The sequence below is a fragment of the Phaenicophaeus curvirostris genome, chromosome 8 (genome assembly GCF_032191515.1).
Source record: "Phaenicophaeus curvirostris isolate KB17595 chromosome 8, BPBGC_Pcur_1.0, whole genome shotgun sequence".
NCBI classification, from domain to species: Eukaryota; Metazoa; Chordata; class Aves; order Cuculiformes; family Cuculidae; genus Phaenicophaeus; species Phaenicophaeus curvirostris.
The window spans coordinates 1118509-1133171 of NC_091399.1; the positions used below are offsets into that span (position 1 = coordinate 1118509).

Genomic DNA, 14663 nt, shown 5'->3' on the forward strand with positions numbered 1-14663 from the left:
GGCATTTGAAATAAGGGAAAATTGCCTACAACCATTAGCTGTCTCTCTTCTGAAGGTCATTTAATTTAACTTGGGAGAAATACACGGTGAGGTTTCACTGACTTGTCAGAGGAGCACTGCAAATCATGGAGTTAGTGGTCCTAACGATACTTCCAGCATATTAGAGGAGTTGCTGCTCTTCTGTATAAACCTGCTTTAGAAGCCCAAAAAGTTCGTGTTAAAATTACAAGATGTAAAAAACCCCAAAGTAAAATAATATAGAAAAAGTGGGAATACCTACGGTGAGAGGAGTTGTGAACATCACCCAGGTGGGCTCTGGCACACAGGCTTGGCTGAACACTTGAGGCATGGAACTGTGTCTCAGATTTGGGGGTGCAGCGTGGTTTTCCCACTCAGCACTCAAGAGGCACTAGTTTGACGCGCAGCAAGTGGGGAACTGCAGTACTTGCCTTGGTGAAGCATCGGTGCAGCATGTTCCTGGTTCCCAGGAGGTCACTGCTGGAACACTGGAGGTCACTGCTGGAACACTGCGCAGATAACATCTCAACCTGGTCAGCCTGTGCAGACCTGTTGTGTCACAGTGGCAGGTGCTGCTTTCGCACAACTTGCTTAACCAGTTACAGGCAGGCCTGTTACTAAACAATGCTTTCCAGCTTTGGATCTCACCAGCTACCTTGTGTGGGGCCACAGGTGAGTACTGGGGCTGCTGTTGCGCTCCCTCCTGCAGCTCTGCCCAGGCCCTTTGGGGTGGTGGTGACAGGCAAGAGGAGTCAGGACATCAGCACTGTCATTCTGCTAAACTTTTATTCTGATTGATGCAACACACACTAACTTGGTACACAAACAAGCAAGTTTTTAATGCAAACAATGATCTCAAAATTTTCTCCATACACTACAGCCTCCATAACATGTTTGACAGAAGTACAACATACTAAAACCAATATTAGAAATATTACTGTAGTGGAATTTAAATACATCACATAAAAGACATCTTTAAAGAAATGCAACAAAAATACACCACTCAAACAAGCAAATGGGAAGTAAAAGCTTTCATTTTAGAAAGTGCGTTCCTCCAGCTGTGGCTGGCAAATAGTGCTTAAACTCCTTTTCTGTAAACAAATTAAAAGCAGACATTCTTTCCCATTCTCTGATATTTAAAGTAGCTTCTTCATATTACTGCACCCAAATACGGACAGAGCAGCCTTCTTCCAAACAGAAAAGGACATGTCCTATGTCACTAAGTAAGGAGATGGCATCATAAAACTATTCTATGTGAACTAAAGTGGAACCGCCCCTGACCCTTCAGGACAACAAGGCCATGTCCAGTCCACCTAGTAATGAAAAAGTGTCCCTTCCCACAGCTGACTGAAGACTTTGCCCTGTCTGAGCTGTTCTCTCTTTACCACAGATTTGACTGATTACATACAGGAAAAAACATCACTCTCCTCTTGCTGCTGTAAAAGAGATGATAAAAGGGGGCTTGATTCCCTCCTCCTGGCACAACTTCACCCTTTGCTATCCCACTCAGGCTCCCAGACGGGCTCTGTGCTCTCCGAACGATGCTGCTCAGAAACGTCTTCACAAATGACTCTGTCCAACCATTAAGGTCATCCTGACATATTTTACAAGCAGTTGGGTTGGTTTATTTGTTTTAAAAAGCTAATGTACATAAACGGAACAATAGGAATCCTCTGGACAGACGAACAGGGTTTTTATACTCCAAAATAATTTTATTTTAAAAGTAGGAACCCTGCAAGGCACTTTTTCCCAAGAGAATGAGTGACATTTTTATTTCACTGTGTTCCCCACAGTGCTGATCAGTAAATGATGCGCAGGTGCCCGCAGCTGTGATGCTCAGCACTGGCTCCTGCACAGTGCGGCCGCCCGCCAGGGTCACATGGCTCTGAGCACCGGGTCCCACAGCCTGGGGGATGCCCTCGGTCCCTAATGGAAAAAGGAATTGATTTCATTAACTTGAAGATGATGAATATTGATAAAAGAAAGGCAGTATCTTACAAAACATGCCTCTGTGGTTTTCAGCTCGCTCTTGAAGCAAATGGCACCTGGATAAAATTAGATTCATGCAGACAGTGGCTTCTACTGTCAGATTAATTATTTTTGTTTTACTGATACCACTAAGGAATTAAACAATGCAGTAGCAGAACAAGACAAGTAAGTAGCCAGTTACTTTAGAGTAATTACTTTTAAGGGAGAAAAGTAAAATTAAAGATTCTGTACAAGAAACTCCTACCAGATGCAAGATTATACTTGCCTTTAAGGCCCTGGAATTTGATACTATGTGATACAAAGTACAGGGTATAGAAGTATAAAATATATTGTATTCTGTTGTATTTGCAACTAATTTCACCCAAGAGGCCATGAAACAGGAGATATCAGAGGCTATTATCTAAAATGGGTCAAGAAAATGAGGAAAAAAATTTAGCCCTTTTAAAAATAAACTTCAGTGGTGACACAAGTGGATGAGAACTCAGTTTTCTAGTAAAACTTGACAGTTACTTGGAGGAAAGACCTGACTAACACACACACTTCTACCCACCTCTTCCAGTCTGCTTTGTTTTAAAAATGCCCCAAAGCTGCCATATCTCCCAAGTTTGTCTTTTTGGAGGAAAGAAGAAACAAACTATTTTGGGGAACTATTTTGGCCACTTTGTAGGATAGTTTAGTAGTGAAGAAGTTGAGTGGCATCCCCATTACTTAAAAATCATTTGATGTTCATTTAGTACTGGACATGTGCATTTCCAAATAAAACATCTCACGTGAAAATAGTATTTTTGGCTTTGCAAACCTTTGCCATTAGTCTACAGGAAGAAGAACATTTACTGCCTCTTACAGCCTGTTTATCACTTTCTCCATCTGCTCAAAGTAGTTTTACAGTATGCTATGCAAACAGCAATTCTTGTTATGCCTGGGTATTTCACAGGCTGCTTCTCCCTTGTGTTCTCTGTTCCACTGTCACCTCCTCTGCAGCAGAGGAGCTTACATCAGCATCCACGTGGAATGAGCAGGACAAATCCATGCCTCCTAAGAGTACCTTCAGTTCCTGAAAGAGAATGAAGTACCGTCATCAGCACAACACACCCTTTTCAGTTTTAAGCCACTGAAAACCAAACAGAATCTCTTAATTTGTCTTTCTTTAATTCTAGTGGGTTTTGCCCCTTTTTCTCCTTGGCCCTCCAGAACAAAGGAGGAATAAGGACTCTCTGAAGTAGATAATCTTAGTAATTAAAACATACATAGCAGTGGGTCTCTTCAGTTATTTAATCTGTTGAATCTGTTCCAAGTGTCCCCTGACTGAAACAACCCTTTTTTTCTATCTTAATGGAAGAAAATTCCCTCCAAACTCTATTTTAGTCACATAACACATCATGTTATGAATGGCAATAACAACAGAATGTAGAAACAAAACCAATTCCTTCTTCTGTATTTGAGAATTTTTGGCACATCAGATAAATAATTATTTGGCACTCTAAGTCTCTGCAGCAATACCATTTTCAGCTATTTATGCAGACGCAAACATGTTACAGACACCCCGATTCACAGTAAGATTTAAAATGACTTGTTGGCAAAAGTAGTTCCCATGCAAGTGGACGAATGTTCCTTCATGCTGCTGTCCGTCGGATCTCCTCTGACAAGGTGATCGACCTCTCTTTGCACTCGTTGTTGGAGCACTTGGAGACAGCACTGGCTGCTTGGCAGAACTTCCGAAGAAGGATCTTCCTGAGCAGAAGGTAAACCCAGGGATCAAGTATCTGGTTTAGGGAGGCCAAGCGCACTGCTGTCAAGAAGAAATTGCATTCCTTGTGCAGTTCTGAGCTTTGGGTTTCACCGGAGAATCCCTTGCAATGTTCAAACGATGTGTGGCTGAAGATCATCTTCAACATTGTTATCTAAGGAAGTTAGGAGGAAAACGTGATACACATTACGAGACTGCTGTCTGACCATCACTGTGTGCAAATATCCCTACAGACAAAATCCTAGCAAGAACTTTTTTTCCTCTCTAATCCAAGTTGTGATCAGAGCAAACAAGCACCGAGGGCAGCTCTGTGTGTGAGTGTAAAAATGAGTTGTAAACATGATACCTTTCAGGTATCAGCCAGATTTATTTACAGATCTCATGCCAAAACAAGGCAGCGGATGCTGCTTCCCTGCTTGAGATGCACAGAAAGCTGTGTGCCAAATCCTGGAAGTTTGAAGTGGCCTTGGCTAGAAAGGGAAATTACCAACCTTGTGAAAACAACTCAAAGGGACTAATTTTATCATTATCATATTATCAGAATTACAAGGAACTGCTGAGTAACTCATGATGAGTAGAGCTCTTTAAAATTCTGTTATGAATAGTAAAGGTCAAGAAAAAGAATGTAAAATACAAAAATGTCTTTACCTTTTTTAAAGCCAAAATGTTTGTTCTGTGACTTCTATATTTTAGAATTTGATTTTAAGGCAAACTATTCTACTTATGAACTGAGTAAAATTAAACAAAAAGGGTTAATCCAGATGTTTTGGCCTAGGAGTCAAGAGAACATTTTAAGTCCACAGAAAATTTGTTATTTCTTTTGTCAGAAGCCCCTCAGTGAAAAGTGATATATTTAGGAATCTGTTTCCCACAGCATCCAAACTGGCATGACCAAGACACTATTTATGCTGTTAAATGTCCCACACAATAGAAGTTTCCATAAGCAACGTCACCCATACCTCACAGCACAGTTCTGCAAGCTCTGGCCTGGGAGCCAAAAGCTACACACAGGTTGATTTTTGAGGGATTAAATGCCATGGAGCGTGACAGCATCTTGATTTACAATAGTAGCCACAGAGCACAGGGCTATTGGGTCCTGCTGAGGGTGTTACGTGAATGGCACATGTCAGAACATGAGCACTGGTCAGCAATAGTCACTCATTAATTTGGGAAAGCCAAAGACTGCACTGTAATGATTCACTCAAGTATAAAAACAATACTTTGTGTGCCCTCATTTTCCAAATGTAAACATAAGCTCTCTTTACAGCTATCACTGCCTGGGAGCCTTGAAGCACAAGGACACCTTTATTCTCAAGTTACAGACTAGAAAGGGAGGACACTGCCAGGGCTGCCTCAGGCTGCATGAAAACCTGTGAGGGAAAAAGAACCCAGTTTGGGGCCCCCAGCTCTGGGCTCCAGCTGTAGGAGCACTGTATTTGCAATCAGGCTCCTGCTTATTCAGGTAAAAGCATTAAGAGTCCTTTTTTGTTTGGGTTTTTTTTTTTCAAAGGTAGTAACAGAGCTTACCAGAGCTAGTGCTGTGATATTCTTATACACTGATATATAACCATGGGAAACAGGAATCACATTTTGAAAGATGCCAGACAGATATCACGTTCCATGGTTTGGTTGGTATCTGCTGTCTAAAGGTCTCTCCTGAGCTTTCTGCATGAACTACAGCTGCTTAAAAATATGTCACTTCTAGAGGCTTTCAGTTGCTGCTCTACAGATAAGCTACATCAGATTTTGTATTGCAACGTTTTTTCCAAGAGCCCACAAACAGGAGGATCAAACCATCTTCTGAGCAGGCACTTCCCATGCAACCTGCTGCCAAAGCATATAGGTATCAGCTGTGTCATGGGGACAACACTGCTGCTCTTACACCTGGCTGTAATTCACAATGAAGCTCTTGGGGCTTCAGAGCAAGGGAAAAGGCAGAACAGGCTTTTTTGCTGGGCACCAGTTCCTACCACACCTGCAGTGCGGCTGTGCGAAGTGACCTGAAGCTGGGGAGGCCAGAGACACGGCCTATGTCCTTTTGCTTGCAAATCTCTTCTGGGCACAACTTGAAAAGCTTGACTGTCTGAATTTACTGCCTGAAGTCCTGTAGAGTTGAGATGTGGTAGGCTCACACATTTTGATGTGTCTGCTGTGTACATCAAGGAGATGGACACACACGATGGCTCCGATTCACACCCTCATGCACCATCCTTACAAACGCCAGTGGGACCACACACTCTACAAGCTGACAGCCAGCCCTGGAAATGCAGGGAATGGCCCAAGGGATGAGACACAGTCAATGATTCACAGCCCTGTCCAGCTTCTTGACTCCAGCCTTTCAACAGAACCAAGACAATCTGCACCAGCAGCAAAACAAACCAAGTGATCCCAGACAAGGTTTTCCCATAGAAGACTGCTATCCCTCTCTAGACAGCTGCTATCCCCATCCCCTGGGACAGTCAGAGCAAGAGCGACCAGGAGTAGATGATGGGGGAAGGATTTTTCCATCCAATGGCATATCCTAGGTGCCAGATTAATAATCGTGTGTTGACCTTGGATAGACTTAGATGAGTCCGGAAGTCAGGGCAGCTCAGACAGTGAAGCAGAATTGTTTTTATTTCTTTAAATAGAAGCCATTGAGGATTCCATCCACTACATTTTATTTAAATATAATTGAAAATAAGCAACCATGGGTAGAATCATAGAATGGTTTAGGTTGGACGGGACCTTAAAGATTATCTAGTTCCAACCCCCCTTGCCATAGGCAGGGACACCTCCTACTAGATCACGCTGCTAGAGGTCTTTAAAAATGTGGATAGATACAGATCCGGACCACATTAAACATCAAAACACCAAAATCCACGGCTTTCTCTGCCACCTCCAGCTGCTTAGGACACTGTCACTGTCACAGCCCAGTCTGTGCTGCCTGTAGCATCCACCTCCCAAGCCCACCAGCACCCAGCACGACCACCTCCTGACAGGGACAGCAGCGCTGCTGGGCCATAAAGAGCAGCAGCATGGTGTGAATAATCTGTGCCTATGCTACAGCCAAGGGAAACCACACTACATGCGGCATTCGCAGTACTCGGGTTGCTTTGTCCCAGACCAACTCTTCCTTTGGGAACTCTGCAGTGACCTTTGCTTTGCAGACCTTGTTGTCATGTTCTTTTGTTAGTGAACCCATGGAGCTACAAAAATATAAGGCTAATAAAATACATTTCCCAAGCAGAAAACTGCTGCTTATTTCTGGCTTTCTTACATAATATTCCTTTACTGGAATACTTTACTGTACTGGAAATTTTAAGTGCTTGATATCCTTAGAGGTTGTTTATCATGGCCCATACTGGTCTTCTGAATGAATAGAAAGAAAGAGTGCAAAAGGTAGAACAACATCAGGTGGAACTCAATAGAACAACACAATTTACGCAAATAAAAAATATGGCTCAAAATGCATACAGCAATACAGTCAATAATTATATTTATCCGAGTAGATAAAACTTTACTCTTGTCATGGAATGTAGTTTTAGAGTAACATTAAAACTCCACTGCTCTGGTTTTCAAATTTACAACCAAAGACAAGAAGATGCGTTTTGTGAGATACCTTCACAGGGTTTTGAATAAAACAGGACTGTAGTACCCACGGGTTCTTTCACAGCCTCCCAGCCGGCAACCGTCACTGTCATTCACTGCCACCAGCTTAACTTCACACTGGCAGCCTGTGTGACCTCCGGGACTCCCAGACAGCTCACTATCATACTTCAAAGGCTTTAGAATGAGCTTCCATAGTAGTCAAGGTTAAAAACAACCACAACAAAACCTTTGTTTTCCCAATTTTACAAACTGTGTTGGAAACTGCTGGTACCTGCAGATGGACAATAAAACAGTTGAGGTGCTTAAAGGTGCCTATTTTTTAGCCAAGCAGGAGCAGGGTAGCTGGTCTGGAATGTGGGGTAAGAACCTGACAGGAAATTCCTGGTTCCACACTGCAAATTCTTTTCTTGAGATAGCTACCAAAAAAAAAAATGTTTTCTATGCACCCTGAAGACAAGAGTATTCATCCTCTTAAGTTGCTTCTCCTCTCCCATTAGTCCTAATCTGTTGCTTAAATAATTTTCTCCCACACAGGGAAGCAAGCCATAGGAAGAGCAGAGGACTGTCCTGACAAAATACAAATAGTGGCTGTGGTAAGTGAACCATGGAAAGCAACCGCGGAGAGGATTTTTCCTTGTAGTGAATAATAAAGCCTACAGTCATGTCCCATCTTGTTTTAAAATCAAAATTGTAACTTAGTTTCATCAAATGTTTAGCACTCTCTCCCTTTGCCTCTGCTGGAGCTGAGGCTGTGTGGACCTGCAGTTAGAGCACGACAAATCCTGTCACAGACTCTGCTTCTGCACCCCTGAAGAAGAACTTCCCACTGCTTATGAGGGATGTGGGTTTCTTTTTTTCAAGTGTTATAGAAATAGTACCTGTCACAGTAGTGGCAGTGACGAGCAACAAAGCTCAGACAAGCCCAGCTAACTAGACCACAGCATGGCATGATCATCAGCCACACCACCGTAACTCTGGTTCACCCTCTCACTGTAGCTGCTCATCCATCACACCGACAGCAATCCAGATAGGAGCGCGGTTCCACGGCACCAGACTATACGCAGTCATATTGAGTAAATGACTTTTCTGAGAAACACATGACAGTGAATCATTTGCAATCCTCTCTGGGAATTACTGGAGAAGGCTGGGGATTTTAGTAAGAACACAGTTACAGGAGGATTATGCTGCAGAGAATCATGACAATGTCCCATCAAAGTTTAGTGGGGTTCCAACAAATGCAGTCTAATTTTTACTATTTGGTTTTGACCTTATCTAGACAAATCTCTCTGCTTTCTGGTGAGACCACACCTAGAGCACTGTGTTCCTTTTTGGAGTCCTCAGCACAGGAAGGACGTGGATGTTAGAGTCCACAGGAGGCCACAAACATGATCAGAGGGCTGGAGCACCTCCCATACAAGGACAGGCTGAGAGAATTGGGCTTGTTTAGCCTGGAGAAGAGAAGGCTCCAAGGAGACCTTAGAGCAGCCTTCCAGTACTTAAAAAGGGCCTACAGGAAACCTGGGGAGGCGCTCTTTGTCAAAGAATGCAGGGATAGGACAAAGGCTAATTGTTCTAAGCTGAAAGAGGGGACATGTAGCTTAGATATTAGGAAGAAATTTTTTGCTGTGGGTGTGGTGAGGCACTGGTACAGGTTGCCCAGAGAAGCTGTGGAACCCCACTCCTGGAGGTGTTCAAAACCAAAAGATGAGGCTTTGTGCAACTTGATCCAGTAGGAGTTGTCCCTGTCCATGGCAGGGGGGTTGGAACTGGATGATCTTTAAGATCTTTTCCAACCCAAACCATTCTGCAATAAATACAGCCCAGAAAAAGCCTGTCTTTTGGCTAATCTGAAACGATCCATGTACTGAGGCCATTTTGAAACAGGTGGCTACTTCAACCCCAACGTGGATGCAGAGCATCAGTGGGAAGAGTTACTGGTTCATAGCTAGAAACCATCTGTTTTCCTTACAGGTCAGTGATATTGCTGTCTTTTTTTCTGTGTAAGTGAAGGTGCTTTCCATAGCTATGTTTTGCATATCCAAAAATATTCCAAAAATAATATATTTTTAGTAAAAATACCTGTAAAGAAGGATGTACTTAATTTCTGTCTGACAGGAGGGTTAAGAAAAGCAAGTATTTTAATAAGAAAAACAGCAGAATGCCCGAGCATTTTGGCTGTAAGTAACCTTGAAACTGCTCTGTGAGTAAATAGTTCTGTAGCCTGAAGCTCTAAAAGAATTATTGTGAGAATTCCAGTTTGAGCTGTACCGATATTTCTATGCAATCATGGACCAGCTTCGTCTGTTTTACCTCAGGCTCATTTCACTCTTCTCCCAGTTCAGTTCAGTGGTTGCGCTCCGCAGCCAAGCACCAAAATCAACAGAAGATTAGCGTGAACTGAAAATTACTTTTGATAAAGCAGTATCTCATTGAAGTAGAGCATTTTCTCTGGTTCTCTACGCAGAATTCAAGTAAGATCCTGAGCTTACAACAGAAGGAGACAACACCTGCATTACGGATGCACTTTCTCCCTCCTGCCAAATCCAGTGTAAAGAAACAAAAGGCAGGATTCATTACTAAAGCACAGCTCCAGGGTTTGGAGTGTTCAGAGCACAGCCATGATCATCAGAAGTTTCACTTTTCTGTTAAATCACATTTGATTTTGCTATTTTCATCAACAGAACAAGTCTACAAATACCACTTGCCTAAAGGGGTATTGCTTACCTACCAGCAATCATCAGAATCCCTTAGTTCTCAGTTAGAAAACTCAGATATATTTTTTTTTTAAAAAACAATACTCTCCTCTGAAAATTCCTGGATCCCTGTTTCAACTACATTTCTTACACGTGCTAAATAATGCAGCGATAGCTTAAATGAGTTCTGTGGTCTGCCTTTCACTGCAAATCCACTTGCATTCTCCAGGGTCACTCTACCAAACACCTGGCCTCTTATTCCTAATCTATGCTTTGTAGTAGTACAGAAAAAAGTGAAGTCAATGTATGAAAATGCTCCTGCAGTCATGTTTCTTGATTTCAAGAACATGAACACTGGAGATACGCTGGCTGGACAGAGAAGTCTTGCAGTATCCCACGGAACAGTTCCATTATTTCCAGTGTTGCTGCTGCACTGGGAAGTGAATTCTTTACAGATTCTCTCCTGATTACAGCTGTGTCACCCAGTGAGGCAGCATTCCTCCAGATGATCCTCAAACGCATGTGAAACATTGCTGCAATCATCTCTTCAACTGGCCCTGCCTTTGACTCAGAACATCAGGCATCAGCTCACTTTCCACAGACAAATCTCTGAGCAGCCCTGGTCTCTCCTACCAGGTCCCTGAGCAGCTTCTGGAGGTTCCAGCACTGTTTACAACAGGCTCTCTGACCTGGGCTTTGCTCCAGTAACTCATCCAATTAACATTTCCCACAGATCCATTCTGTAGAGCGGCGGCAGCTCTATTGGTTTGACCTCTGACTATTAAATCAGTAAAAACACTATGGGAAGCAAACTACCAAGAGGAATCCCTGCATCCTCACTGACTTTCCTGAGCGCTCAGGTTCTGAATAAAAGAAAAACTGTCCCTTGCCTCCAGGAGTTTCTCTTGATGCTACAAGGCTCGTTAAACCCTCAGGTGCAATAGCTCCCTGGGTGCGGAGGAGGGCAGGGCAAACCCTGCATCCCAATGGAAAGGCTAGAAAAGCAAGGGCTGAGAGGCAAACATACAACCTTCCTTTAAGAAATGCCTTCTAATTTTTTGATCTAATTGTGGACAAGCATGCAACAGTTAACTTCTGTAAAATAAAGACATGCTTGGGACATGACAGCACACATCAGTGAGCCAGCACTCTGGGCCACTGCAATGTTAACGGCTGGACAGGGTGTCTCGGGCTGCTGGTAATCAGTGCAGGGACACAAAGGAACTCGGAATGGGCAGTCTCCTGGCTCAACTTATCAAATCCAGTGTGCCTTGGGGCTGGAGGAGCAGAACGCTACTCCTTCCTCTCAAGTTCTCCCTAGATTTTCAGTACGTTTTCATATTTTCCTTCCATGACAAGCTGTTAGTGATCTCTAGAAAGTTAACTCAGAACATCTGACTTATATTGGGATGGAGTTATTTTTGAGATTTGATGTTATTTTAATTAACTCAGAAGGATAAGATTACTAAATAAATTAACATCTCTTCTATTTTTCCCTCTTTGCCACTGGCTGTCAGCCAGAAAATTCCTTCTCGGGCCATGAAATACCATTCACACAACTTCAAAACTAGCCCCATCTAGCTCCAGCCCTTCCCTGCTTTCAGATCCCAAGTACAAACTTCCCAAAAATCATAATGCCCTCTGACAGCAGAATTAACTGGCTTTTGATTATAGGCACTGGACTCCTGGGTATGCCCTTGTCCCACATAGCAGGGGAAGATGTGGGTTCAGCCTCCTTCACTCCTAATCTCGAGAAGCAGTTTATGACAGTTTGAAAAGTAAGGGCACAACTAAGGAATAACAAAATGGTGGAAAGAAATGCAAGGGTCCTTTAAAAAACAAGCAAACAGAAGAAAAAGCCGGGAATGCTGCTGTAAATAAGATACAGTGAGCGATCGGCTGACAAGCAGAGGCACTGGCAAAGCCACCTCTTCTCAGAAAGCACTGAAGTAAGTTTTGCTATAAGGCAGGAGCATACAGAAAATAGTAAACGAATACAGGGCTCCCTCACAGCAAAGTCTTGATAAACTTCCACTCAGGCTCCTCTGACTGAGGAATAAGCTGGTTCTGGTTCCCTTGTCCCTCACCTTCAGACCCATGCAGTGCTGGCAAGCAGGTCAAACCTGTGGGCCAGCCTGTGCTGGGCAGGAGCACACAGAGCATCCTGCCGCCTGCGACAGCTGCTCCCTCCCCTCCACATCTGCCTTTCCTTTCTGCTGCGGGGGGCTCCGTGTCACCAGTGCTGCCAATTCAGTGCCGTGCTCCCAGACCCACGGTCTCCTCACGCTCTGCCTTTCTCCTAGGTCACAACTCTTCTTTTCCTCATTCTCTATCCTTTTCACTCAGGTGCCTTGGTCTCAGTTTTTTACGCACTCCATGCTTTGTCTATCCTCTTGGACATCTCCCAGCTTCTCTCCTACCAGCGTTCCACATCTGACATCTCCAGGCTCTGTCCTGGACTCCACTTTCTTCCCATTCACGGCCACCCAAACGCCGTGTCCCCCACCCTGCCCAGGCCAGGGCTTTTGGGGTCTCTCAGGGCCACTCTGCCCCTTATCCTGGGATACAGAGGGTCGGAGGAGGCGTGGGGCGGCCCCACGGTGGGCGGTGAGGCGACCTACCAGTAGCGGCGACCAGCAGGCCGAGAGGACACACATGATCCCCAAGAGCTGGATCAGTGTCTCCGTGGCAATTCGCCCCCACTGCTTGCTGGAGCGGGGAGCGGTCGCTTTGGTCCGACAACGAGACACCAAGGCCTCGATGGTGGCCAGGTTGCACGCCACCGTCAGCACGAGGGAGAGGAGCCCCAGGACGGCGAAGGCGGAGGCGAAGGCCAGGCTGTCGCCGGTGCTGATGAAGCACCACGTGCCGGGCCACTGCAGCGCGTACTGGCCCAGGCCGGCCACGGGCAGGAGGGCGAAGGCGGCCACGGCCAGCCAGATGGCGAGCAGCACCGCCTTGGTCACCCGCGTCTTCATGTGGCTGGCGTACCAGTGCGGGGCGCGGATGGCCAGCGTCCTCTCCACGGCCATGGCGCTGGCGATGAAGAGCGGGCACAGCCCGAACACCGTCATGCTGAAGCCGAAGAAGGCGCAGAGGCGGCCCGACGGGTCGACGGCGTCCCAGGCGCGGTCGGACAGGTAGACGGAGACGACGATGGGGCTGGTGAGCAGCTGGCCCAGCAGGTCGGTGAGCGCCAGGGAGCCGATGCACAGCAGGAAGGAGCGCTTGCGCCGGCTCTCCTTGGCGCGGTAGCTGCGGGACACCAGCAGCATGGCCAGCGCGTTGCCCACGATGCCCGCGATCATCATGGTGAGCGGGAACGCCACCGACACGGCGCCGCAGCCCTCGGCCGCCCGCCCCGTCGCGTTGGCTCGCGGCCGCATGGCGCCGGGCTCGCTGCCGTTGTGGCCGCCGCGGCACCGCGTCCCGCTGCTCATCCCCGCGGCGCGGCGGCGCCCGGCCCGTGCCGGGGAGCGCGGCTCGGGGCGGGCAGCGGCGGCACCGAGCCCTTATGCGGCGGGGCGGCCCCCTCCGGGCGAGGCGGGGGGAGCGGCGGCGCTGCCCCGGCCACTCCTCCGCGGGGCCGGCACCGACCGGCGGCTCCGGCTCCCTCCGGCGGCACCGCGAGCTCTGCTGCCCCCGGGCGGCTTCGCAACCGCCCCGTCCCGGCCGCGGGGAACGGCGCGGGGAAAGGGCTGGGGATGCGGGGGACGCGGGGGAGGCTGGGGATGCGGGGGATGCTGGGGAGGCTGAGGGCACTGGGGAGGCTGGGGATACTGGGGATGCGGGGGATGCTGGGGATACGGGGGATGCTGCAGCTTCGTACCCGCCCCGTCCCGTCCGCGGGGAACGGCGCCGCGGGGCTGGGGATGCTGGGGATGCTGGGGATACTGGGCATGCTGGGGATGCTGGGGATACTGGGGATGCTGCAGCTTCGCACCAGCCCCGTCCTCTCCGAGGGCAACGGCACCCCAGGGCTGGGGTTGCTGGGGAGGCTGGGGGTACTGGGGAGGCTGAGGATACGGGGGATGTTGCGGCTTCGCACCTGCCCCGTCCCGTCCGCGGGGAACGGCACCGCGGGACTGCGGATGCTGAGGATACTGGGAATGCTGGGGAGGCTGGGGATGCTGGGGATGCTGGGGAGGCTGGGGATGCTGGGGAGGCTGAGGATACGGGAGATGTTGCGGCTTCACACCGGCCCCGTCCCGTCCGCGGGGAACGGCACCGCGGGGTTGGGGATGATGGGGATGCGAGGGATGCTGGAGATGCGAAGGATGCAGGGAATGCTGCCACACGAGAGGAACGGCTCCGCGGGGCTGGGCATGCTGGAGATGCTGTGGCTTCGCACCCGCTCCGTCCCGTCCGAGGGAGATGGCACCGCTGGGCTGGGGATGCGGGAGATACCCGGGATACTGCGGCTTCGCGGCTGCCCCGTCCCGGCTGTTCCGCGGGCGGCTGCCACCGTCCCTGCCCGCCGCTCCGGGACGTTCTTTCGTTTTCCCCTTTCTTTTCCGGCTCTGTTTAACTCCCCGCACTGTTTAGCACAGGTCAGGCTCAACCAAGTCGTTCCCCTCCTGTTCTCGGGCCGTAAATAAACGAACGCCCCAACTACAAGTTCTGAC

General features: G+C 47.5%; 1 protein-coding gene across 1 annotated transcript; it reads right to left on the minus strand.

Moving 5' to 3' along the window:
• Positions 1-785: 785 nt before the first annotated feature.
• LOC138723166 (prostaglandin E2 receptor EP3 subtype-like) lies at positions 786-13522 on the minus strand. Its single transcript, XM_069862071.1, has 2 exons — positions 12660-13522; positions 786-3908 (listed from the first exon to the last, which is right to left on the minus strand). Exons 1-2 carry the CDS (start codon positions 13476-13478, stop codon positions 3621-3623), a joined length of 1107 nt encoding a protein of 368 aa, XP_069718172.1. The 5' UTR covers positions 13479-13522; the 3' UTR covers positions 786-3620.
• Positions 13523-14663: the final 1141 nt, after the last annotated feature.